General features: G+C 32.7%; 2 protein-coding genes across 9 annotated transcripts in view; one reads left to right on the forward strand and one right to left on the reverse strand.

Moving 5' to 3' along the window:
- Positions 1-24827, reverse strand: part of ABCA5 (ATP binding cassette subfamily A member 5) — a 167166-nt gene that overhangs the window by 34274 nt on the left and 108065 nt on the right. For all 8 annotated transcript variants that reach the window (XM_077163686.1, XM_077163682.1, XM_077163683.1 and 5 more), the window contains 9 exons: positions 24073-24241; positions 21327-21385; positions 9940-10050; positions 8559-8734; positions 7871-7990; positions 6751-6889; positions 4326-4416; positions 4002-4141; positions 2246-2365 (listed from right to left, as the gene is read on the reverse strand). In XM_077163686.1, the coding sequence (XP_077019801.1) occupies positions 2246-2365; positions 4002-4141; positions 4326-4416; positions 6751-6889; positions 7871-7990; positions 8559-8734; positions 9940-10050; positions 21327-21385; positions 24073-24241 (1125 nt within the window). The remainder of the gene's footprint in view (positions 1-2245; positions 2366-4001; positions 4142-4325; positions 4417-6750; positions 6890-7870; positions 7991-8558; positions 8735-9939; positions 10051-21326; positions 21386-24072; positions 24242-24827) is intronic.
- LOC143687066 (uncharacterized) overlaps positions 2315-24827 on the forward strand; it is a 107332-nt gene continuing 84819 nt past the window's right edge. Inside the window, exon 1 of the transcript XR_013177382.1 lies at positions 2315-2404. The gene's annotated coding sequence lies outside the window, so the exon portion shown is untranslated. The remainder of the gene's footprint in view (positions 2405-24827) is intronic.

The raw sequence follows: 24827 nt of genomic DNA on the forward strand, positions 1-24827 counted from the left end.
ATGTAAATATGTTATATTTCACGATAAAAAAAGTTAAGAGAAAATGACAACAAAATCACATACAATACATATTTTGGATAAATAGTCTTTGATTAAGATATATTAATAGAAGAAAAATGAATGACCCAAAAATACTTTGCTTCTCCACTGACTGCATTTGAAAGTGAGCATCTGGTAACATCAGTACGTGACCAGAAGAGCAATTTTGCAGTTGGCAATGCTGAAAACTTGTTGTTCCTACAAGATAAAACCAATCTTCTAAAATTTGACTATCAAAACTATGAATACTAAAATTCAAATATAGATATATATTTTTACAAAGCCTCAGATTTAATTTTATATGATAGAAGCTTATTCTATTGAGCTAATTTACAAGTTTAACCTCAGTATTATTGTATAACTTTATGAATTTATGTGTATCACCTCAGTATTATTATTGTATAACTTTATGGATTTATGTGTATCACTTTATGCATTAATGTGTATTACTCTGTGTATTTAAGTGCATGACTCTATAAATTTATGCATTCATAAAGGTATATAAATGTAAGCTTTCTCGAAGGAAGGAAGACAGGATGTATGCCATGTGGTAAATCACGTCCAGGCTTACTCAAGCATGTCCAAAGATATCGGTGTGCAAACAGGGAGGTTGCCAGGACTGTTTCTTGTCATGTCCAGGAGCTGCCCTTATAACAGACAAAAGAGTTCAGCTAAGGGCCAGACAGTAACTCCCACCCTGCAAGTTCTGTCTATGTACTTTTCCAGTGTTTACTGCCCGTTCCCTTAGTAACTCCTGCTTTGCTCACTAGCCTATATACCCTAGTCAGGGCACAGACTTTGGATGGAAGTCCTCTGGGCCTGCTGGCAATAAAAGTTTTGTCCACTTCTCAGAGGCTCAGGTGCTTTCTTGGGTGTGATCGGAGTTTTCCCTACTTCACTATGATAACATATTCAGCTTTGACTTAGCATCACAGTTTTAATCCTCAGCCACAAAGCACTCATACAAAATGTGCCTTTGAAACACCTTAACTCTTAACCAATATATACCCTAACATCCCAGATTCCTTCAACTCTCTTGACCTACCCCACCACAATCATCCTGCTAACCTTCAATCACAGGAAAAGCTTTCTTAACTTGTATTCTCACCTCAACTTATAAGATTCAGCTTCAATCCTCACCACACCACAGAAACTGCTATTGTCAAGGTCACCACTGCCTTCTACATCATCAAATCCCTATTTTCTATGCTACCAAAACCATCTTTTCCATAATCCAATATTCTTTACAGCAGTTGATAAATAATTCATCACTTCTTTCCTGAAACACCATTTTGTCTTGGCTTTTGCATTTCCATTCTTTCATAGAGAAAGAACAGTAACTATACCTTCTCAGTCACTCCTTTTTGGCTTATTCTCCTCTGCTCATTCTCAGGGCTTACCCCTCTATTCTTCTCTTATCCATACTCTCTAACAATCCCATAGCATCATCTACATGTGAATAACTCCAAAATTCCTATTTTTAGCCCTAACAGCTTCCCTTAGTGCCAAACAGTTTAACCCAACTGCCCACACCATCTCCACCTGAATATCTAAAGAGCATCTCAAATCTCTGCAAAAATTATGCCTGTATTGGTTTCCTAACTGGTCTTCCAGCTTCCACACTTGTCCTCTACAATCTGCTCATCATTCTACAACCAGAATGCATTATTTTAAATTCAAATCATGTACCCCTTATCTTTAAAACTCTGATAGCTTCACACTACACTAAGAAAATAAAATTATTTTTCTAGACTTTCAAGCCCTAACATGCTCTATCCTCTTGCTCTACTCTTCTAACCTCTCCTTGATTCACTAAGCTCCAACCATGGCCTTTGTCCCTCAAAGACAGCAAACTCAGTCTTTAATCAAGAACTTTGCCTTAACAGTTCCTTTTATCTGGATAACTCTTGGCTAAAATCATCACCTATATGGCTTTACCTTGTCACCTAGATCTCAGCTCAAATATAATCTCAACAAAGTCCTCCTTGACAATATAATATGGGTTATCTGCCTCCCAAGATCATCCCATTATGTCCTTCATAATTCTTATCACTATCATGAAATGTCTTATTTAATAATTTACCTGTTTAATTCTGTCCTTCCTTCCCTAAAATAATATAAACCTCACAGGTTTATATAATTTTTTGTCTTGTTCACCATCTGCCTCATCCATTGACTAAAACTGTTTACTAGTTTTGTTTTTTACCTGCTTGGTCAAGTTCTGCTTCAACTTCTAGCTTTAAGAATACATCTTCCAAAGTTGTCATGGAAACACCATAAGAAATAACACCCAAATTAGAATGAGCGTCTAGAGCAGAAAACAAGCCTAAAAGAAAAATAAGAAAAAGAAAAAGAATGTTGTACAGTTAAGTATATTATCATGAATTATTCTAAAATATCCTATTAAAATAGTCCATACTAAATTTAATCTGCTAAGACAATAGAGTTTTAAACTTTTTGGTCTTCAGAATCTTTTAACACTTAAAAATTGCTGAGGACTCAAAAGAACTTTTGTTTATGGGGATATATCTACTAGATATTCACTGTATTATAAATTAAAACTAAGAAACATTTAGCAGTAGTTGAAACTAAAACTGAGAACATTACTATATTAGAAATTGAAACTGAAAAATATATATCAGTGAATACAAAGAAATCATTTTAAAATACAAAAATAAACCTATTATATGTTAAAAGTATTTTGTTGGAAAAAAACTGCATTTTTCAAAACAAAAAGTTCAATAAGAGGGCATAGTTTTATATTTTGAAAATACTTTTAATGTCTGTCTTAATAGAGGACATGAATTCTCATATTTGCTTCTGCATTCAATCTGTTGTGACTGTAGTCCCTGGAAAATTCCACTGTAAACTTGAAGAGACTGAGGGCAAAAAGGTAAATAACATCTTTGCATTATTATCCAAAAGTGCTGAACTCATGAACTCTTGGAAAGTTCTGGAACTACCTCTAGGAGTTCCCAGACATGCTTTGAGAACCAGTGACGATTTATTATCAAAGACACATAAAAGGCAGCAAAGTGTGGTGGTTAAGTCCATGAGTTCTAGAGTTGTGGAGCCAGTCTGAGTTCAAAATGCAGCTCCACTACTTGCAACCAGGGTTACCTTGGGTAAGTTATCTAATCTTTCTCTGACTCTAAAATGGAAACAATAATAGCATTTACTTGCATATTTGTAGAAATACTGGTATGACAACATAGACTAATAATTGTAGGCACAGATCAGCAGCTGGCACATAATAAGTGCTATATAAGTGTTATTAAAGAATAAGCAGGTGGACAAAACAATAAGAAGGATACATTAAGCTGGCATATGTATTTTAATCTAGTTGATTAATGATTCTCTTTTTTTCCAAAGAAAATAACCTAATATAGAAAATTATATCTAATTATGAGATAAATACCATGGGAATTCTGTGCACATCTATATTAGTAACATTCCTTTGGCAATCAAATGGTTCTTAAACAGATGAAGGAAACTTTGCTTGAAATTCTCATTCTAAAGTATAAAAATATTGCTCCCACTAAAATAACTCAAGATTTTACCATATAATTAATTATATAATCATGAAACCAGAAAATAACTTGAGAACACACAAATATAACTATATAAGTGTCTTATTCACAGGAGATTTAGAAGCAAACCTGGAACAATTTATTTTTTTTCTTTGCGACAAAGCAAACAGTTATTTTTATGTTTTTCTGACATTTTCACAAGCATTTAAGATAGCATATTAGTTATAGCCTTTTGCAGGCCATTTGCAAAAAAAGAAACAAAGCTAGTACTATTTATGTTTTTCAGAAGCAAAGCAAAGGAGAAACAGAATATTAACTCTGGTCATCTGGGAGCAAGAAAATATTACACAAAAAATTAATTAAAGAGTAAATCAAGAAATTAACCAAGTAGATTCCCAGTTCAAAAACCAGGAAACTCATACTAGGTAATACCTGAAAATTTGTCCATGTCCTTGAAAGGCAAGCTATATACAAGTTGTTGGTCATTCTGTTGTAATAAAGTAGCTCCAGGAATATGCTGTTTAACCAGTGAAGAAAGAGATTCCGTGGCACAATATCTGTCTATGTACATACTAGAGAAAATCACGTCATAATTTTTTATGATTATGCCATAAAGAACAACAAAAATGGTAATTTCTAAATGTTTTAAATTTAACATCATAAAACATTGTCAAAGCATACTATGACAAACTCTAAAACAATAGCAATAGATCAAGAATATAATAAAGAACAAAGATAAGAAAGAATAAATGATACCTCAGGCGGTAGCCAATTCCCCATTTACTTTTGAGAAAAATTGATGAACCGACACATTTCAACATTCCTTGAGATATGACAGCTTTCCTATCTGCAAACGGAGATTTGCATTTCAGTTTTTAAATTAATAACAATTATAATTGGCATGTATATGGTATGGATTAACTTATGAGAAAAACCCATGTATTATATCTTTAAATTCTCACATCAACCCTATGAGGAAGGTACTAGACTATCATTATCCATTTTTCAGATGAGGATGCTGAGGCGGTAAGAAAATACATTGCTTTTCCATGATTATCAAGGCTATTGAGACACAAAGCCAGGATTTGCAACCAAGCAATCCGATTCTAGAATCTGCTTTCCTTAAACTGCTCCAAGTATCTCAGACTCTTCCTAAAAGACTTACTAATGCAAGGGCTTTCATAATTTCCTTTATAACCAAATGTAAAAACTAAAAAACAAAAGAAAGGAAAAAAAATGTCTGTTGTGCTTGTATTTAAACAAAGATACTGCTGAAGCAATGAATGACTTTGTTCAATCTATTAAATTATATTATAAGCAGTAAAAGTCACTCTAGAACTTCAAACTCTTGGATCTTCCCAGAGTTATTAAAAATCATGTGTTGACTTAAACCTGTGTTCTTTATATGTGTGTATTCGGATAAAATTAAACAGAAAAGAGTTAATACAGCAGTCTTGGTAGTACATTTCCTAATTTAACTTGTATGGTCAGTTAAATAAATTCATGGAATCTTGAATAGGGTGTGAGATTTTGTTGGTTTGTCCAGATTAGTGTGATGCCCTGATAAACCTCAGAATAATTTGGGCAGTGAATAAAAAAGTATTTGCAAAGACTGGGGAGAAACAAGGAAATATTCAACTTCCCCATTTGGAGAATTTCTGATATTCTTGCAAGTGGGGACAGCCAAATCAATAGGCTGAGCCCTCGATATTAGGGTTTGCCCCTCTGAAACTTATTCCTGCAAAGGATAGGCTAAACCTACTTAAAACTGGGCCTAAGAGTCTCCCCAGAGAACCTCTTGTGTTGCTCAGATGTGGCCTCTCTAAGCCAACTCGGCAGGTCAACTCACTGTACTCCCTCCTACGTGAGACATGACTCCAGGGATGTAAATCTCCCTGGCAACATGGGAGAAAAATCCTGGGATGAGCTGGGAACTGGCATCAAGACACTGAGAAAGTCTTCTTGACCAAAAAGGGGAAGAGAAAAATGAGACAAAATAAAGTTTCAGTGAATGAGAGATTTCGAACAGAATCAAGAGGTCATCCTGGAGGTTATTCTTATGTATTATACAGATATTCCTTTTTAGTTTAGGGCATATTGGAATGAGTGGAGGGAAGTACCTGAAATTATAGAGATGTGCTCCAGTAGCCTTGATTTTTTAAAACAATTGTATAAACATATAACACTTAAAATGCGACGTGTGATTGTGAAAACCTTTTGTCTGATGCTCCTTTTATCCAGGGTATTGGAAGATGAGTAAAAAAATATGGCTAAATAAATAAATAAATAATAGGGGAGACAAAGGGTAAAATAAATTGGGTAAATGGAAATACTAATGGTGAATGAGAGGGAAGAGTAAGGTATATGGCATGTGTAGGTTTTTTTTTTCTGGAGTGATGCAAATGTTCTAAAAAATGATCATGGTGATGAATACACAACTATGTGACAATACTGTGAATGTATGTGTGTGAAGATAAATATATATATAAATAGTCCTGCGACTGCAATCCACCTAATCTGCTATCCTTGTCCTGATTACAAGGTCAGCCCTTGACTATAGTGCTGGAACTTGGATTTCAGGAGGGATCCCACTATTTTCTAATAAGAGTGGCTCATTGTACCTACACTGTATAAACAATTGTGTTTTATGTCAAATACCTGCTTTCCTTCTGGGATTCTAGAATCTTTATATGTGCTAAACACAGAGTCTCTCTGGCCAGTACCCAATAAAACCCTTCAGCACTGAGTCTCTAAGGAGCTTCACGGGTGGACATTTCAAGCATACTGTTAACTCAATGCTGAAGGAATGAAGTGCATCATGTGTGACTCCATTGGGAAAGAATTCTTGGAAGCTTGCATCTAGTTTCCTCCAGACTTCATCTCATACTTTTTCCCTTTACTGATTTTGCTTTGTATCCTTTCACCATAATAAATCATAGCTGTGAGTATGACTATATGCTGAATCCTATGAGGTCTACAAGCAAATCACTGAAATTAGGGAAGTACTGGAGGACCCCCAACACAAAAATATATACTTGAAAAATTTTTAATATCTTTTTCTGTGAAGAATATATACCATTAAATAACAGCTTCTCTATTTCTCAGGATTTAGGATCTCTATGTCCATTTCCCTTTTGGCATCCCAGGACATTATCCTTCAAAAATAAAGCAAAAACCTTACCAGCAAGAATGTCAGCCTCATCCATGAAATGAGTACTAATCACTGTCACTCGACTGGCTTTTCTGTATTTTAGAAGATTCCAAACAATATGACGAGAACACGGGTCCATTCCAGCTGTTGGTTCATCTAGCAATAGTATCTATGTGAAAGGGGATGCAGAGGGGAAGGGAATGCTCAGGAAAACTAAAATATTTAAAATACATGGATATTGAAAATCTTTTTCCAACCAGAAATATATTAGATCTGAAGTTTTCACTTATTTTTGAGTTAGCATAAATATAAAAAATTATCAGTTTGGCATGTAAATACATTCCTAGGTTAATTTTTAAAAACTAATATCTGTTATATATAAGACATAAATGTAATAACAACTAGATAAATAAACTAAAAAACAGAACATCAAGCATATGCTATTATCTCAACAATTAAATTTTATAGATGTAGCAACTGCTTGTGAAAGAACTATATTCTATTTAAGCTCAAGGGAAGCAATTTGGGAGGAAGATTAACATAAATCCAGAATCCAGAGTCATTCCCAAGCTGCAGGAGCAAGGGAAATGTGGTAGGATAGTGGAGATCAATGAGGCTCCTAGGTGCAGGCACAGTCCTGGCACTTTTCTAGTACTATATAAAGCAGAACACCAGGTGGTACTGTTTCTAGGACAAAGAACAGCACAAAACAAACAAGCAAAATCAAAGCAGCAGGAAAGTGACAAACTATTCCTTTGATTTTGTTCTACTTTTTTATTACGAACTATCACAAATATATAGAAAAGTACAAAAAATAATAAAATAATATTGTTATAGCCACCATTCAAATTTAACAAATGTACTTTTGGCCCTATTTTCTTCAGATCCTGTTTGAAGAAATAGAACATTTCAGATATAGCTCAAGTCTCACTTTTCTATTCCCATTCCTTGAGTAACCATTATCATAAAGATACTATATATCTTTCTGAATACAGTTTTTAAACTTTTTACTATAATTACATCCATATTGATTTACAGTATTTTAAGTATTTTACAAATTTACATACATGTATCATATATACCTCTCTACAACCTTTTTATTTAATATAAATTTAATATTACCCCATCAATGAAATTAACATTTACTTACCTTAGGATTTCCAAGAACAGCAATTCCTAAAGACAGTTTTCTTTTTTGACCACCACTTAACTTCTTAGCTTGGTTATCTTTGATGGCCTGCATGTCTAAATCCAGTAAAACCTTCTGTACCTGTAAAAGTAAAATGTGAACAAAGCCATTTTTTAAATCATACCATTTACATAATTATCAGCATCAATTTTAATTTTAATACCAACTTGAAAATATTATTCAACTGTGGAATTTTATTTTGACATATTCATATATAATTTGACAATAATAGATTGAATGCTTCTTGAGGGAAAACTCTTGTTTTACTTCTGAGGCTTACTGGGTAGCAGGGAAATGATATGACGGGATCAGCGTGAAGGCTATAAGTCAGGAATGAGAGGAAAGGATAAAATGGAAAGAAAGAAGAAAGGAAGGAAAGGAGGGAAGAGGGGGGTGAGGGAGGGAGGAAAGACGGAAGGAAAGAAACACCTATTTTGAGAAGTCAATTTCCTTTAGATGAAACTAGGACTATTTTATGTGTGCTAAAATATTTACTCCAAATTCTAATTTTTTGTTATAACTTTATGTTTACTGGCTTAGAACATGTTTTATATTTGGATTTTCAAGCATATTTTTATTTCACAAATTATTATAAAAGAAAATTAATTTATAAGGAATAAAGGTAAAGATTTCTATAAGAAAAATATACTTCTTGTATTATATTGTTGGCTGGTATTCCTTTGATTGAAGCCAAAATTGATAAATTTTCTTCTACTGTCAAAACATCAAAGTGTATATCTAACTGTGGACAAATGCCAATCATTTTTCTTGCTTCAAACATTTCATCTATTTCTGAGACTCTATGTCCATATATAGATGCAAATCCTAAAAAGCAAAATATGTATATATAAATATATATTTAAATTTTTATTAAATATATTAAACATTAAAAACTTGTTGTAACAGATATATAAGGCAAGAGTTAATATAAATTTGGGAGATATGGCAAAACCTCCTTTCTGTACTATTGGTGATTTGTTTCTACTTATATGCCAATCTCATTTTCCTTCATTTCCAGGTCATATTACACAGTGGAAAGAGGAAGGAAATAGAAGCTTAACACTAAATATAATTAGCACTATTTTCATTTATATTCCAGTTACAATTTTCTTTCTTCTCCAGGCATTATGAAATAGTGTAGAAAACAAGGAACTAAAAGTTTTCCCCTAACTAGCTGTGTGGTCTTGGACTAATAATCACTTAATCCTCTAAATTCCAGCTTTTCTCTCCCATTAAACTGAATACTAATATATCCCAATTAATTTAAGAACTATTAAATCAATGTGCTAATATATGGAGAATCATAACAAAAATCAATAATTCTTCTAAAAATGTAGGGTATTATTATTATCATCAAAGAATGACACAATTAGGGATAAAAAATAAAATCAAACTAATTGAACAACATTTAAAAGGTTGAAATACAGATTCAGTACATGGAAATTCGGCCCTTTAATGAAAGTAAACTATTCATTGTACCGCCACCTCTATTTGGCTATTATGGAAAATTGAATTCTCTTCTATAGGACAATCACATATGAAAATTATACTTTTAAAGTACTGCTCTTACACTTTTATTTTAGGAGGTGGTATTCACATTTATTATTCTTTCCCTTTTGAACAACTGTGGCATATTTAGAAATTAATATTGATTTTTGTAACCTAAAAGTCTACAGATCTCATTTAATTTCTAATTAGCTACTGATTTACCCTTCCTTGAAAACAAGGAATAAAAACATATATATATATATATATATATAATATATAAAACATATGATCAAAATACATACAAAATTGGGTTTTTACTTTTTAAACATGATGAATCATTTTCATTTTCTAATAACTAATTATGTATTTATCTATAGAGAGAAAGCATCTTTAGAGACACAGAAGTTGGTCACAAATCACTGACAAAAATTGTTCAGCATACATTTAAAGGATAAATCATTACATTGTGATACCTTAGTTAAAAAATACTAATAAAATGAAAAGTTTCTGTGTTTTTTTTTTTAAAGTCAGAAAGCTCTCACCTTCAGAAGGTGGGCATAGTCCACAAAGAATATTCATCAGCGTACTCTTTCCTGTTCCACTGTGACCAAGTAATGCAGTAATCTGACCCTCATATATATCAAATGACAAATCTAGTTGGGGAAAGGAGAAGACTCGAATGTAATTTTTATTTTTGGTCAGGTACACAAAATCATTCAAAATACTTATGCTATTATGAAGTAAGACAATAAATTTAAAGGCAGATTTTAAATTTACCATATTTTATAGCACGTTAAATAACCTTTTTGTTATAGTCAATGGTATGAACAATAAGCAAAGTAAACAAAACAAACTATTATTTATTCGTCATACTACCAGTCAGATTTAGAGGGCAAACAAAAATATTTGGGGGCATTTCCTGTACCTACTCTTAGGAATTCTTAAGAGAATTAAAAAGTATAAACAGAGAAAGAAAAATTTATTCCCAAGGCTATTTAAAGGCATGCTAAATACAATGGCAAATAAATTAGGAAATAACAAACAGTTCTCGAATGACTTAGAAGTAAATGCTTAGAAGGTTCAACTGAAATGAAAGAAAAAAAAAAAACTATCACTGGATGGATATATCAATGATAAAAGGGAAAAGGGGATCTGAAACAATGAACCAGAAAAATTAGTCAAGAAACTAGGCTAAGAATGCTATAATACAAAAAAGAAAGAAAAAGTCTCCCATCCTAAACGCAGTAATCTAAGTCAAAACAAGCAATGGAAATGACATAAAATTTACATAGTACCTTAAAGGTATAGGCTAGAAATTGAGGAAGAAGCAAGAAACCCAAGGCAAGACTACAATTATCTCAGAAGGGAAAAAAAGTGGCACAGTATACACACACACGGCTTATATACAAGTTATATATAATATATTTATATATTGTATACAAGCACATACACATAAATTAGAAATGAAATAGTTTATTAAAGTATCCTTTTGAGATATGTTACTTTACAGAAAATTAAAAGCAATGACAAATTATGCTATGTTTATATGTCAAATGGGTTCTATAATCTCAGTAAACATTAAGTTTCATTTTCTGATAACCTCAATGGAAAAGAGGAAAAGTAAGAAATCAAAAAATGTACAGGATACAAATCCTGGGATATCGTGGCACATGCTGAATAAAGAAGAAAGATATTCATGATCTAGACAGAAGAGAAACATAACTGAGATGTTTCAAAGGTTAAGTATTTCTCTTTTGGAGTGTGTAGTGGCCCCAAAACACACACATACACCCACACAAGCTTAGAATGCTTTTGAATATAGCATTTGAATATAGAAGATGGTATGTCCACCATGCTCTTTGCCCAGTTACCATAACTTCATAACCCAGAAAAGGACCTGCTTCTCCTTCTAATGAGATAAAGGTGAGGTATCAAAGCTAACGTAAAAATCAAAGGAGTTTTACCCTAGACTCTCCTGGTCTTTTAATAACACAGATAATCTTAACTCCCAGTTAATTCCAATTCCTGTCAATGACCACCAACCAAAAATGGCAGTAGTTTTCCCAGACAGGACGTCATTCATTGTCATTACTCCTTCGAATTAGCAACACTCTGCTTAATCATCTATTACTTCCATTTAGGAAAACTTCCCCCACTACCCACATCACTCTTCCGTTTGCTTATATACCTATGTGCTATTCCTAGCACTTATGTGTTTGGTAATTCTTTGTTTCTTCCATTGAGCTGTGAATGCTTTCAAGAACAAGAATGGGCTTCATTAAAAAAAAAAAAAGACTGGCAGTAGCCATTATAGAATGTCTCTGCCACCTTAAGTCTAGTCGTTAGTTGAACACAGGTTAGCCCCTTCCTTTGTTAGAAACTGAAGGAGAAAACATATCACAAGCAAGTGGCCAGAAGCTGTTTTGTATAACAGTATTTCACTTCCATACTGATCTACACAGAAAAACTATGTAGAGTCACTGAAGTCAGGGACTGAAAATTCATAAATCAGCTTAAAAACTAAGCATCTGGCTTCTGACCTTGCTTTTCCCATTCATGTGCTATAGGTCAAAAGCAAGAAGAGCGCTTTTTACAGAGCTTTGATAGAAAGATATTAGGGAGACCTAGACAGTTTATAAAATGAATGCTGTGATCTTATCTTTAGTTGATATATGATACATCATCCTTTCGATTAAAACTAATAAAATTAACCTTCTTTAAGACAGAGGAAGGATTCACTTTCAACATATCGACAAAGTGTCAATAACATGCTGTGGCGATCAGAGGATATTACATAACTATTTTCAAGGTTCAATTTCTAAGCAAGAGGGCAAGAGCTCAGAAAGACTTTGCTGATGGAATCATAGGCATATAGTAGGAGAAACTATCCTCTGAGAACATAAGCCACATAATTACTTTCATTCTAAGAACAGAGTAAGATGGATGAGAACAATACGCCATTGCTCAGCATCCATGAAAGTCTAGAATCAGATTTGTTCACATAGCAAAGCTTTAACATGCGTGAAGACAAATAAATCTCCCTACCCTCATTCTTTCTTATCTAAGTTAACTACAGTCTATTGATATTACAATTTAAGGGGTTATTCGAAAGTAATGTAATGTTAAAGCTGTCTGTGCTCAGTCCTTGCTTCCAATAATGGCAGAGTAGATATTTTTTAAACGAACCCCCCTGCTAAGAAAAAGAAAAGCTGAATAAAGTATTTAAAAAAACTCAACTGTTTGAAGGTCCTGGAGGACCAGAGTCAAAGATTGGAGGGTAAATATCAGGGGGAGAAAGGAGGCTAAGATGTCAGCCAATTCTAAAAGCAAAAGTAGCAGTAGAGTAGATGAGAGGGTGTACAGAGTTTTGAACACACAGACTGAAGGAACAAAGAGCAGAACTCAGGGATAGCAAAGGAATAATGGCCCTGGTAAACCCCCTAGGCTTTTGGTTAGGATGTCAAAGGATTAAACCTTAGGAGTAAGGATAATTCAGAAATAGCTGGTCCTCAAGAAAACTTAAACACAGCTTCAAATAATCTCAGCTCCTCAATAGATGAAGACAATCTACGGCTGCAAATATCCCTAGAGCTGAAGGCCAGAAACAAAGGTAATCTTCTCTAGAGGAAAATCACATTATCTAGACCATCAAATAATCTCTCCAATTATTCATATATTATGCACAGCATTCAATAAAAAATAACCAGGCATGAGAAGGCAAGATAAGATTAAAAAAAAAAAAAAAGAAAAGGCAGTAGAAACAGACCTATAGGAGATGCAGATATTGACACCATAAGACAAAGATTAAAAACAACTGCAGTATGACAATCACAGAAATAAGTGACAAAGACTGAGACAGATGGCAAAAAACTACTAATTATAAAAAAGAACCAAGCAAGACAAAAATTGGGAAGATAAATGAAACTAAGATTTCAATAGTTTATCAGAAGATTAGGCCACTTAAAGAAAGAACCAATGAATGAGAAGAAAAATCAAAAGAAAACATCTAGAATAAAGCACAGAGAGACAAAAGGATAAAAAATTCAAAGAAGTGAATAGAAGACAAGTGGGATAAAGTGAAAAACTGTGACAACATGGAATAATAATTCTAGAGGGAAAGAAAGAGAAAATGGGGCAGAAGCAATATTAAAAGAGAAACAGCTGAGAATTTTCTAAAACAAAAGAAAGACATCAAGCCACAGATTCAAGAAGTACTGTCAACAGAAGGAGAATAAATGTACAATAAAAACATAACAAAACACCAAGGTATGTCATAGCAAAATTGCTGAATGTTGAAAACAAATACCTTTACAAGTCAGGGGAAAAAGTATATACCAACAACACAGCAGTAATAAAACAGACAACCCTCTTTTCAATCAAAATAACGGAAACAGGATAAAAGAATCACATTTTTAAAGTACTAAAAGAAATTAATTGCCAAATTAAATGATATATTCAGAGAAAATATCCTTCAAAACGGACAGTGAAAAAAACATATATTTGCAAAATACTAAGAGAATATGACATCAGCAGACCTGCATTAAAGGAAATACTAAAATATGTTCTTTATATAGAAGGGAAATTATCACTGATGGAAGATCAGAAATGGAGGAAGTAATAAAGATAAATATCGTGGTAAATATATAGGTAAATCTAAATTGTCCTTTTAATAACAACATCATAGTTGGTTTAAAATATATGTAGCCTTAAAACACATGAAAACAATAGCATGAAAGTGGGAACTGGAATAAAAGTAAGGTCCTGGCTTTTCTTCTCTGGAGAAAAGTTAAGCACTAATTTATATTAGACTTCAATTAGTCAATGATGCATGCCATAATATCAAGGGAACTACTAAAATCAAGGCATATATAACAAAGAAGTTCATAGGGGGAGAGAAATGACATCATGAAAAACAGTGAATTGTTTCTAGTTCAGCTAACCTCGTGGATGAGAGGCCATGTGCAGCAGAGGCAAATCTTCCCTCCTGAGGCCCAGGAGACCAATCAGCTTGTCAACAGTCAAACATGTGCAGCCATACAAGCCCACCATCCAGTCTCAGCTAATCCACAAGCTTACTGAAGAACTGCCCACCCAGCCAGAGACTCTTTATCAATAGTAAAATAATGGTTGCCTTAAGTCACTAAACTTTAGGGTAGACTATTATGCAGAAATAGATAACTGATTCTACATCAAGAAGCTAGAAAAAGCAGAATGAATTTAGCCCAAAGAAACAGTAATAAAGACAGTAACATAAATCAATAAATGCAAAGGAAATATATGATAGAGAAAATCAACAAAGCCAAAAGTTGATTTCTTGAAAATACTAATAAAACTGACCTACCCATTGTAAGATATATCAAAAAAATTTAAGAAATTATTAAATATTCAATGAAAATAGGGACATCATAACAGATATTTAAGACATTAAAACGAAGAGATTATTACAAACAACATGTAACCAATTTGGCAATTTAAATGAAATGGAAAAATTACTTGAAAATAAACAACTCACCAAAACATTTACAATGGTGGAAACTGGCAAACTGATTCTAAAATACATACGAGAATGTAAATAACCCCAAATACTTACATCAATATTTAAAGTTATTTACACATTTAAGGACTAATTATAAAGCTACAGTATTTATGTTAGTGTAGAACTGGAGTAGGGATAGATAAAAAGGCCAATGGAACAGAACAGAGTCAGAAGCAGACTCAAACATGTATAATCACTTAATTTAATCTTTTAAACAGCATTACAGAGGTATATTGATAAACAATAAACTGAACATATGTAAAATAAACAATCTGATAAGGTTTGATACAGACATACAACCATAATACCATCACCACTATCAAGATAATGAGCATATCCATCATCCACATAAAGTTCTTGATGACTCTTCATGATTCCATCCTCTTGCCTCTTCTCACCTACTTTGACCCATCTCCAGGCAAGCACTGATCTACTTTCTTTCATTGTAGATTAGTTTGTCTTTTTTATAATCTTATATAAATGGAATCATTCAGTATGTCCTCTTATGTCTGGTTTCTTTCACTTAACATAGTTATTTTGAGATTCATCCCTGCTGTAGCATGTATTAAGTCCATTTGTTTTTTACTGCTGAATTGCATTCCACTATATGGATATACCACAGTTGGTTTGTCTGTTCACCTGTTGATACACTTTTGGGTTGTATTCTAGTTTGCTAGCTGCCAGAATGCAATATAACAGAAATTGAATGGCTTTTAAAAATGGGATGGCTGAGAAAAACATCCCAATTAAAGCAAGTCTATAAAAATGTCCAAATTAAGGCATCCAGGGCATCGTTCAAGAAGACTGATGAAGTTCAGGGTTTCTCTCTCCACTGGAAAAGCACATGACAAACATAGTGACATCTATTAGCTTCCTCTCCAGGCCTCTTGTTTCATGAAACCCAGGCGGCGTTCTCCTTCATCTCCAACAGTCGCTGGTTGGTGGACTCTGTGGTTCTCCTGCCATTCTGTCATGGTTCTGTGGCTCTCTCCTCAATCTCAAAAGGGACTCTCTCCAAAATGTCTCCTCTTTCATAGGATTCCAGTAAACTAATCAAGATCCATGTAGAATGGGTGGAGACACATTTCCATCTAATCAAGTTTAATACCCCCAACTGACCGAGTCACATCTCCTGGGAGATAAACTAATCAAATTTCCAACCTATAGTACTGAATAGGGATTAGAAGAAACCATTGTTCCCACCAGACTGATTAGGATTAAAATGTGGCTTTTCTAGGGTAAATAAACCCTTTCAAACTGGCACAACTTGCTTTAGGTTTTTAGTTATTACAGTTAAAGGTTTAATAAGCAACCTTGTTTAAATTGTTATTCATTTTCCTTGGTTAAGTATCTAGAAATGGAATGGCTGGATCACATAGTAGGTATAGGTTCAACTTTTTAAGAAACTGTCAAATTATTTTCCAAAGAAATTATATCATTTTGCAGTTCCCCCAGCTGTTTATGAGTGTTTTAGTTTTTTAAATCCTCACAAACACTTTTTAAATTTGGCCATTTTAATAAGTATGGGGTGATACCTCGTGATTTTAATGTATATTTCACTAATACTAATGATGTTGGGCATTTTTCATGTGTTTACTTGCTATCCTTATATCTTCTCTGGTAAAGAATCTATTCAAATATTCTGCCCATTTTTAAATTAGGTTGTTTGTTTTCTTGTTATTGAGTTTTGAGAGATCTTTATATATTCCGGATACATGTCCTTTATCAGATATACAATTTACAATTATTTCATATTTCATACACGTTTGTGGCTTGTCTTTTCATTACCTTAAAGTTTCTTACAAAAAGCAGAAGTTGTTTGTTTTCCAATTTTTATAAAGTCCCATTTCTCAATTACTTATTTTAAGGTTTGTGCTTTTGGTGTCATATCTAAGAAACTGTTGCCTAGCCCAACATTGCAAAGGATTTCTTCTATGTTTTCTTTTTGATGCGTTCTAGTTTAGGTTTAACATTTAGATATATGATCCAGCTTCAGTTAGTTTTTATATATGGTGACCAGTATAGACTAAAGTTCACTTTTTTCTTTCTTTTGTTTGCATATGAATATCTAATTGTTTCAACAATGTTTGTTAATAAAAAAATCCCTTTTCTAATAATTATCTCCATACCTCTATCAAAAAACAGTTTTGGTATGGGTCTACTTCTAGACTCTCTTTTCTGTTTCTTTGATCTATTTTTCTGTTTTATATCAAAACTTTACTGCTGTGATTACTGAATCTTTTATAGTAAGTCTTGAAACAAAGTAATACTAAGTCCTGCAACTCTGTTCTTTACAGAGTTGCTTTGGGTAGGTCACTTGCAATTTTAGAATCAGTTTGCCAATATCTACAAATAAGCCTGATGAGATTTTAACTGTGCTTGACTCAATAGAACAATTTGGGTAGAAAGGACTTCTAACTAACATTAAGTCTTCTGACCCATTTATTTATATCTTCTTTAACTTTCCTTAGCATTGCAATCTTCAGGGTTTAGGTGCTTTATACCTTTTGTCAGATTTATCTATATTACATTTTTGATGCTACTGTAAGTGGTATTTTATTTCAATTTTCAATTACTTATTGTTCATATACAGAAATAAAATGGATTTTTGTGTATCTTGCATCCGGTCACATTGCTAATCTCGCTTTTTAGTTCCACTAGCTTTTATTGGACATTTCACCCATTTTCCATATGGATGACCAAGTCAATTGCAAATAAAAAGTTTTGTTGCTTCCTTTCCAATCTGTTGCCTTTTATTTTTCTTGCCTATTTGCAGAGGCTATACCTCCATGTGAATAATCTCCATTGGAGGTAATAATCTCCAATGCTGAATAAAAGTGTTGACAGTGTCTCTCTTATTCCTCATCTCAGGGAGAAAAACATTCAGTTGTTCACTCTACAGCCTGATAATTGCTGCAGTTTCTTCCTAGATGACCTCTATTTCATCACATAAATGCCCTTGTTTTTATGTGATGAAATTCCTACTCTGCTGAGAATTTTAACTTTTAAGAATGGATGTTGGATTTTGTCACATACTTTTGTCTAGTGAAATGACCAGAAAGCTTTTCTCTCTTAGTCTGTTATTATGGTGAATTATACTAATTTACTTTTGAATTTGAAACCACACCCTTGCTTTCCTGGAATAAACTCCACCTGGTCTTGATGTACTATCCTTTTTATATACTTTTGGATTCAATTTGCCAGAAGTTTGTTTAGAATTTTTATATCTATGTTAATATATAATATGAGTCTATATTTTCATTTTCATTTCACCCAGCTTTAAAGGAAAGGCCCTCCTGTATATTCTACCCATTTCCCCATGAATCTTGAGGTTTTCCAGTCTGGCTGGTGGAAGCAGGTATTATTATCTGCCCTTTGTGAGCACCGGACATTGCTACTTTTAATCCTTTTAGGTGGTTCTTTCCCCATTGTTGGGTAGGTTCTTCATATGCCTGAACTGATCACTATTCAGCTGAATACTTGTGGAGGAACCCTCTAAAGACTTCCAGGGTTCTTTCTCAGTGTACTTGTCTCCTTTCTAATACTCTTCCTGCAAACTCTAACTACCTTGGTTTCTTAAATGGGACCAAAAGAATTGAATGGATTAATGAATTGGGCTTCATTAAAAAATTAAGAGCTTGTGTTCATCTAAAGATAATATTAAGAGAGGGAAAAGGCAAGTCTTAGTTGGGACAAGATATTTGAATACATACAACTAATAAAGTCTTGCACCCAAAAGGTACAAAGAACTTCCACAAAATAAAAGAAAAATCAGAATATCTAATTTTTTAAACGGACAAAAAAACTTAAATAGGTACTTCACAAAAGAGAACATCTGAAAGCCAATAATCATGTAAGAAAATGATCAACAGCATTAGTTATTAAAGGCAAATTCAGACCATATTATCTACCACTATAAGCCTTTCAGCATAGCTAAAGTTAAAAGCACTGCCAATATCAAAGACTGAGGAGGTTGTGAAACTGCAACATGCATATATTACAGGTCAGAAGTGAAAAGGGCTACACACTTTAGAAAACTGTTTCAAAGAAGCTGTTAAACATCATATGATTTAGCAATTACACTCATAAAAATACTTAAATATTCAGAATGCATATAAGAATTTTATTTATGTTATCCAAAATCTGGAAACAATTAAAATGTTCACTAAATAGAAAAGAAAAGCAGTCAAATAATCATACAATACAAATCACACAATAAATTACTATAACATAAAGTAGTGTGAATGAATATATTAAACATAATATTGAGTGAAAGAAGCCAAGGAGCATATTCTGCCTGATTATACTGATAAGAAATTCAAAAACAGGGGAAGCTAACCTATGGTGCTAGAGTTCAAAATAGTGGCTATGTTTGGGGAAGGACGGTACTGACTGGAAAGGGAATATAAATGAATCTTCCCTGGTTCATTATCTTTATCTGGGTAGTGATTTTATGGCTTAAATACATTTGTAAAAGATACATCAAACTCTACATTTTAGGTCTGTGTAATTTACTGACTTTAAGTTTTAGTGCAAGAAAAAGGAAATAAAGTTAAAATACATTCAATTGGAGCAGGCTATGGTGGCTCAGTGGCAGTTCTCGCCTGCCATGCAAAAAAAACAAACAAAAACCATTCTATCGATCAAAAAAGGTAAGAAAGATAAAGAAAAATCTTATGAAAGGTGAGACAAACAGTAATAAAGTAATATAATCCAACTATAGCAATAATCTCATTAAATGCAAATGTCTAAAAGAAAAATAATCAGATCAGATTATTAATTTTAAAATTAAAATAATTACACTATATGGCACTTACAATAGAGATAGCTTCAAAAAAGGGTTCAAAGTAAATGCATAAAAACACAAACCATGTACACACATACCTTGTCATGAAGAACAGAATTAAGGCAAATAAATATTAACTAGAAATATATTTCATAATAATAAAAAGTACAATTCATTAAAAGCTATAATTTTGTCTGTATGTTCCTGACAGGATGGTCTGAAAATATATAAAGGAAAACAATGACAGAGGGCAAGAGAAAATAGACAAATCATAATTATGACAGAAAATTTTAATTTTAACCCACCTCTCTCAAGTGATAGAAGTACTCCCCCTCCAAAAAAACAACAAGCAAAAATACAGAAGATTTCAAAAATATAATTAACCAACTTGATCCGAGACATGGAATATTATGCAAAATTTTTCTGCAGAAAATTTTCTACAAAGTTTCCATATAGTTAAAAATCATATGAATAATATGTTTATAAAAAATATATAATTAATCCATGGGACAAATAAGAAATTACAAAAGAAAGCAGAAAATACTTAAAATTTAATAATAAGGAAAATACAACCTATCAAGACTTGTGCAATGCAGCTAAAGCCAGGTTTAGAAGAAAAATTATGCATCATTAGAAAATTATCTATCTCAAGAGTTGACAGGGAAAGGGAGGGCCAACAGGAAAGAAATAACAACAAAACACCAAAAATAAGAGCAAACATTTACAAAATAGAAAATAAGGGTGGACAGGTAGTTCAGTGGTACAATCCTTGCCTGCCACGTGCAAAACCTGGGTTCGATTCCTGGCCCATGCCCCACCCACCCGCCCCTCCCCGCACAAAAAAAAAGGAAAAAAATATATATAAGAGAGGATTAACAAAGTCAAAAGTTGCCTCTATGACATAATTTTTTTTAATTGATAAAATCCTGCTAAAAAAGGATAAAGATACAAACAAACTTGGGAAATAAAAAGATCACTATAGATTCCACCAACCTTAAAAAAGATAATATGAGAGCATTATGAATAAATTTATGGCCGTAAACTTGAAAGTAATAAAATAAAATGTTAGCTCAGTGATTCTCAAGTGGTGTGTGTGAGTGTATCTGTATATGTGTGTGTGTGAGAGAGAGAGATTATATTCCCTAAGGAACATTTGGCAAAGTCTGAAGATATTTTTGGTTGCTACAACTTGGGGGGAAAGAGTGCTACTGGCATCTAGTGGTCCTACAATTCTCAGGACAGTTCCCCACAGCAAAGAATTATCTAACCCAAAATGTCAAGCATACCAAGTGTCAAGTATGAAAAACTCGTAGGCAAAAAAAAAAAAGAATAACTAACATGTATATATATGCATAAAGATAACATTTAAAAGGAGATAAACATGTTTAAATAACTGAGCATCATCTTAACAGCTTTTATATTTTGCTTTTACTACTTTGAAAGTGCTTTACTGTTGCTAGTTTTATCATGAATATTAATAACATAAAAGTGTCTCTAAATGAAAGACAGAAAGTTGTGGCAGAGAGTTTTAACTCTCCCATACACTATGTACATTGTTTTTTCCATTTGTGCTTTAACATGGACTGAATACTAGGAAAGCTACTTACTTCTCAAAGCCTCTACAGTTTCACCTTTCTTTCTGTATGTCTTCTGAACACCACTGATTCTGAAAGACATAGTTTCTAATTTAAATATTTAAAGCAATTCAAAAGTATGTGTTTATGTATAATATTTGTACCAAAGCTGTCATGTTTAACAGTAATAATAAATTATCTTCCTACTAAAACAATGAACCAAAGAAAGCCAAAAAGAATTGTGATGGTTAATTTCATGTGTCAAACTTGACCAGGTTATAGTGTCCTATTTCTTGGCCAAGCAAGCACTGGCCTCCTTGTGATTATAAGGGCAATTTCATAGATGGAATGAAATCATTAGTCAGTTGATCGCATCTATGGCTGAGTATATCTACAATCAACAAAAGGGACAGACTTTCATGATGAGGAGGCCTTAAAGGGAGAACTGAGGGTTTCAACAATCAAAACAAAGAATTTCTATCTCTATGAACTCCAGCTTTCTCTTGAGAAAAGTCAACATTACCTTTATCAGAGTTTCCAATCTATGTCCAGCCCTATAGAATCAGACTTGCCAATACCCATGGTTACATGAGCCTATAATAAATCCTATAATAAATCCTAAATTCCTATAATAAATCTTTCAATATCCTGTTGGTCCTAGATTTCTCTGGAGAGCTCTAATACAGTAATTATATAATTATTTTAAATAAGTTATAAGAGAAAAGTATTTCTCTCTATTTTAAGTGACATTTATTCATTTTTCATACCAAGCCAACTTCTAAAAAGAAAGTGAAATATTTGATTCTGTGTTCTTTTTTTGCATCTTTGATGCTTTCTCCATTGTCTTTAAGTGCCTTTTGCATCAGTTAAGAGGGATATAAATTAAATGCAATTTAAATGCATTAATCCATTTATAACTTTTAAATGCAATTTCATGTCAGCATACATTCTAAATTGTCTATAAATGTGAAGCAATTCCTTCATTCAGCTTGGCTTTTTTTTTTTACATAATTAAAATAAATGATTCTGCTAATCAGCTGAAATTTCACCATGAAAAGGCAGACCACCAGTCCACTGATTACATCTTAAATATTTTAACTCTCTCTTTATTACATTTTTCTTAAATTTAAAAAGCATACATTATACTTACTTTTATTATTATTTTTCTTTATTTATATTCTCTATGTCTTTTTATTATTTTTGATTTGCTATTAACCTAATGAATTTCTTTGGTTCTTAAAACTTAAAATGATGGACTTCATCAAAATTTTAAAATGTTGTGCATCAAAGAACACTATTAAGAAAATGAAAAGATAACCTACATAATGGGGCAAAATATTTAGAAATCATATCCAGAATACATAAAGATCTCTACAACTCAACAACAAAAACCAAACAATCTAATTAAGAAAAAAAAAAAACAAGCAAAGGACTTGAATAGACAATTTCTCCAATGAAGTTATATGAATTGCCAATAAGCACATACAAAGATGCTCAATTCCATTAGCCATTTGGGAAATGCAAATCAAAACCATGAGATGCCACTCCACACCAATGAGAATGGCTATTAGCTAAAAAATGAAAAAAGAAAAAAAACTTGCCAAAGTTGTAGAGAAAATTGGAACTCATATATTGTTCTCGGGAATGTAAAATGGATGGATGGGAATTTTACACGGGACTGAACTGCTATGTAGTTTGGCAGTCCCTCAAAAAGTTAAGCAAAGAATTACCATATGACCCAATAATTCTACTCCTAGATATACACCTAAAAGAATTGAAAGCAGGAACTCAAACAGACACTGCTACACCAAGGTCGATAGCAGCATATAGCCAAAAGGTGGAAATAACTCAAGTGTTCATCAATAGATAAATGCGGCATATACGTACAGTGCACTATTATTCAGCCATGAAAAGTAACGAAGTTCTGATGTATGTGATAATACGAATGAACCCTGAAATAGTATGCTAACTGAAATAAGCCAGACACAAAAGGATAAATATTATATGATTCCACTTAAATGAAATATCTTGAATAAGAAAATTCATAGATATATAAAGTAGATTAGAGGGTTTCAGGGGGTAAGAGGGGAGGAGTATGGGTAATTACTGCTTAATGAGTACAGAGTTTCTGTTGCAGGTGATAGAAAGTTTGGTAATGGATGGTACTGATGACAGTACAACACTGTACATATAATTAATGCCACTGATCCGTACACTTCAAAATGGTGAAATTGGCAAATTTTATGTTATACATGTTATCACAATAAAAAAAACTGATAAAACATATCACAATTAAAAAAAAAAAACACCTCCCTTAATCATACAACACTAAATCAGGGTATCATTGGAATCCATTGAACCTAGATGAATAAAGTGATTTTTATTTAAAAAATTCAAATTGAGATTCTGATTATGTCATCATACCTTACGGGTTCACGAAATTGACAGAGGACAATGAAATATGTTTTATAAAGACAAACATGAACAAAAGTATAGCATTGATATTTATTCTGTTTCTACCTCTATAATAGGGGAAGCTTTAAACAGCTTAATTGTATTAACACTGGCACATAAAATTTCAAACCTAGCAGCAACCTTATTCTAAATGGTTGCAAAGAAAATGAGAACTTTTTTAAAAAGCAACCTTATTAATACTGCTTTTAAAAAATCATCATGTCTCCCAAAGATATGATACATACATTATTTAAAAGATAAGATTTAAATGCAGCAAGGTCCATCAGCAGTTTTCATAATTCAATTGCCAAAGATTCAATCATACCTTATGGCTTCTTTTCCTAGAAATTCTGAAGAAACAGGCTCAACAATTTCACTAAAACTAATATTTCCATTAATATTGCCCTCTGATAACTCCTTATAATTCCTTTTGCTCTTTGACCAATACGACGGCTTCAGAAAATACAAAGATGATCTCCGTAAGCCAAATTCACCTGAAAAGTGAAAAAATAATAATTTAACATAAATTATCATTTCTGAGAACTAGTTTTTAAATCATACATAAAGGCAGTATATGAAACATATAACTTAAATATAGAGTTTAGATATGGATAAAGTTCTAAAATCAATATTGTGAGAAAATCAAAGTTGCATTGACAAATAATTCTTATCCATAATTTCAGAGTTCCTAAGAGTTCATAGGAATGTAAAGGTGAATAAACATTCTCTATCTGAAATGAGCTTACATATTACAGGTACAAGTATATATCAAATGGGAAGAATACAATTGCAGAACATTAGACATGTCGTGCATACTGCAAACAATTTGAAAAAGGAAAAGTTTATATCTGGCTAGGAGATAGATCCTGAAGGCTTGAATGGGTATCTCCTTAGATAGTCTTTGAAAATCAATAGTATTTAGAAAAGTGGGCATATTCATAGAAAAAGACTGCAGAATTAGGAAAGCAACATGGCAACAGAAGAGAACATAAGTGCCTTAGATATGGGAGACAATGATGGCTGCCCATACAACACACATCATTTTCCTCTTTGCTCCCCCCCCCCATTTTTGTAAATACC

The sequence above is a fragment of the Tamandua tetradactyla genome, chromosome 6 (assembly GCF_023851605.1).
Source record: "Tamandua tetradactyla isolate mTamTet1 chromosome 6, mTamTet1.pri, whole genome shotgun sequence".
Taxonomy (NCBI): Eukaryota; Metazoa; Chordata; class Mammalia; order Pilosa; family Myrmecophagidae; genus Tamandua; species Tamandua tetradactyla.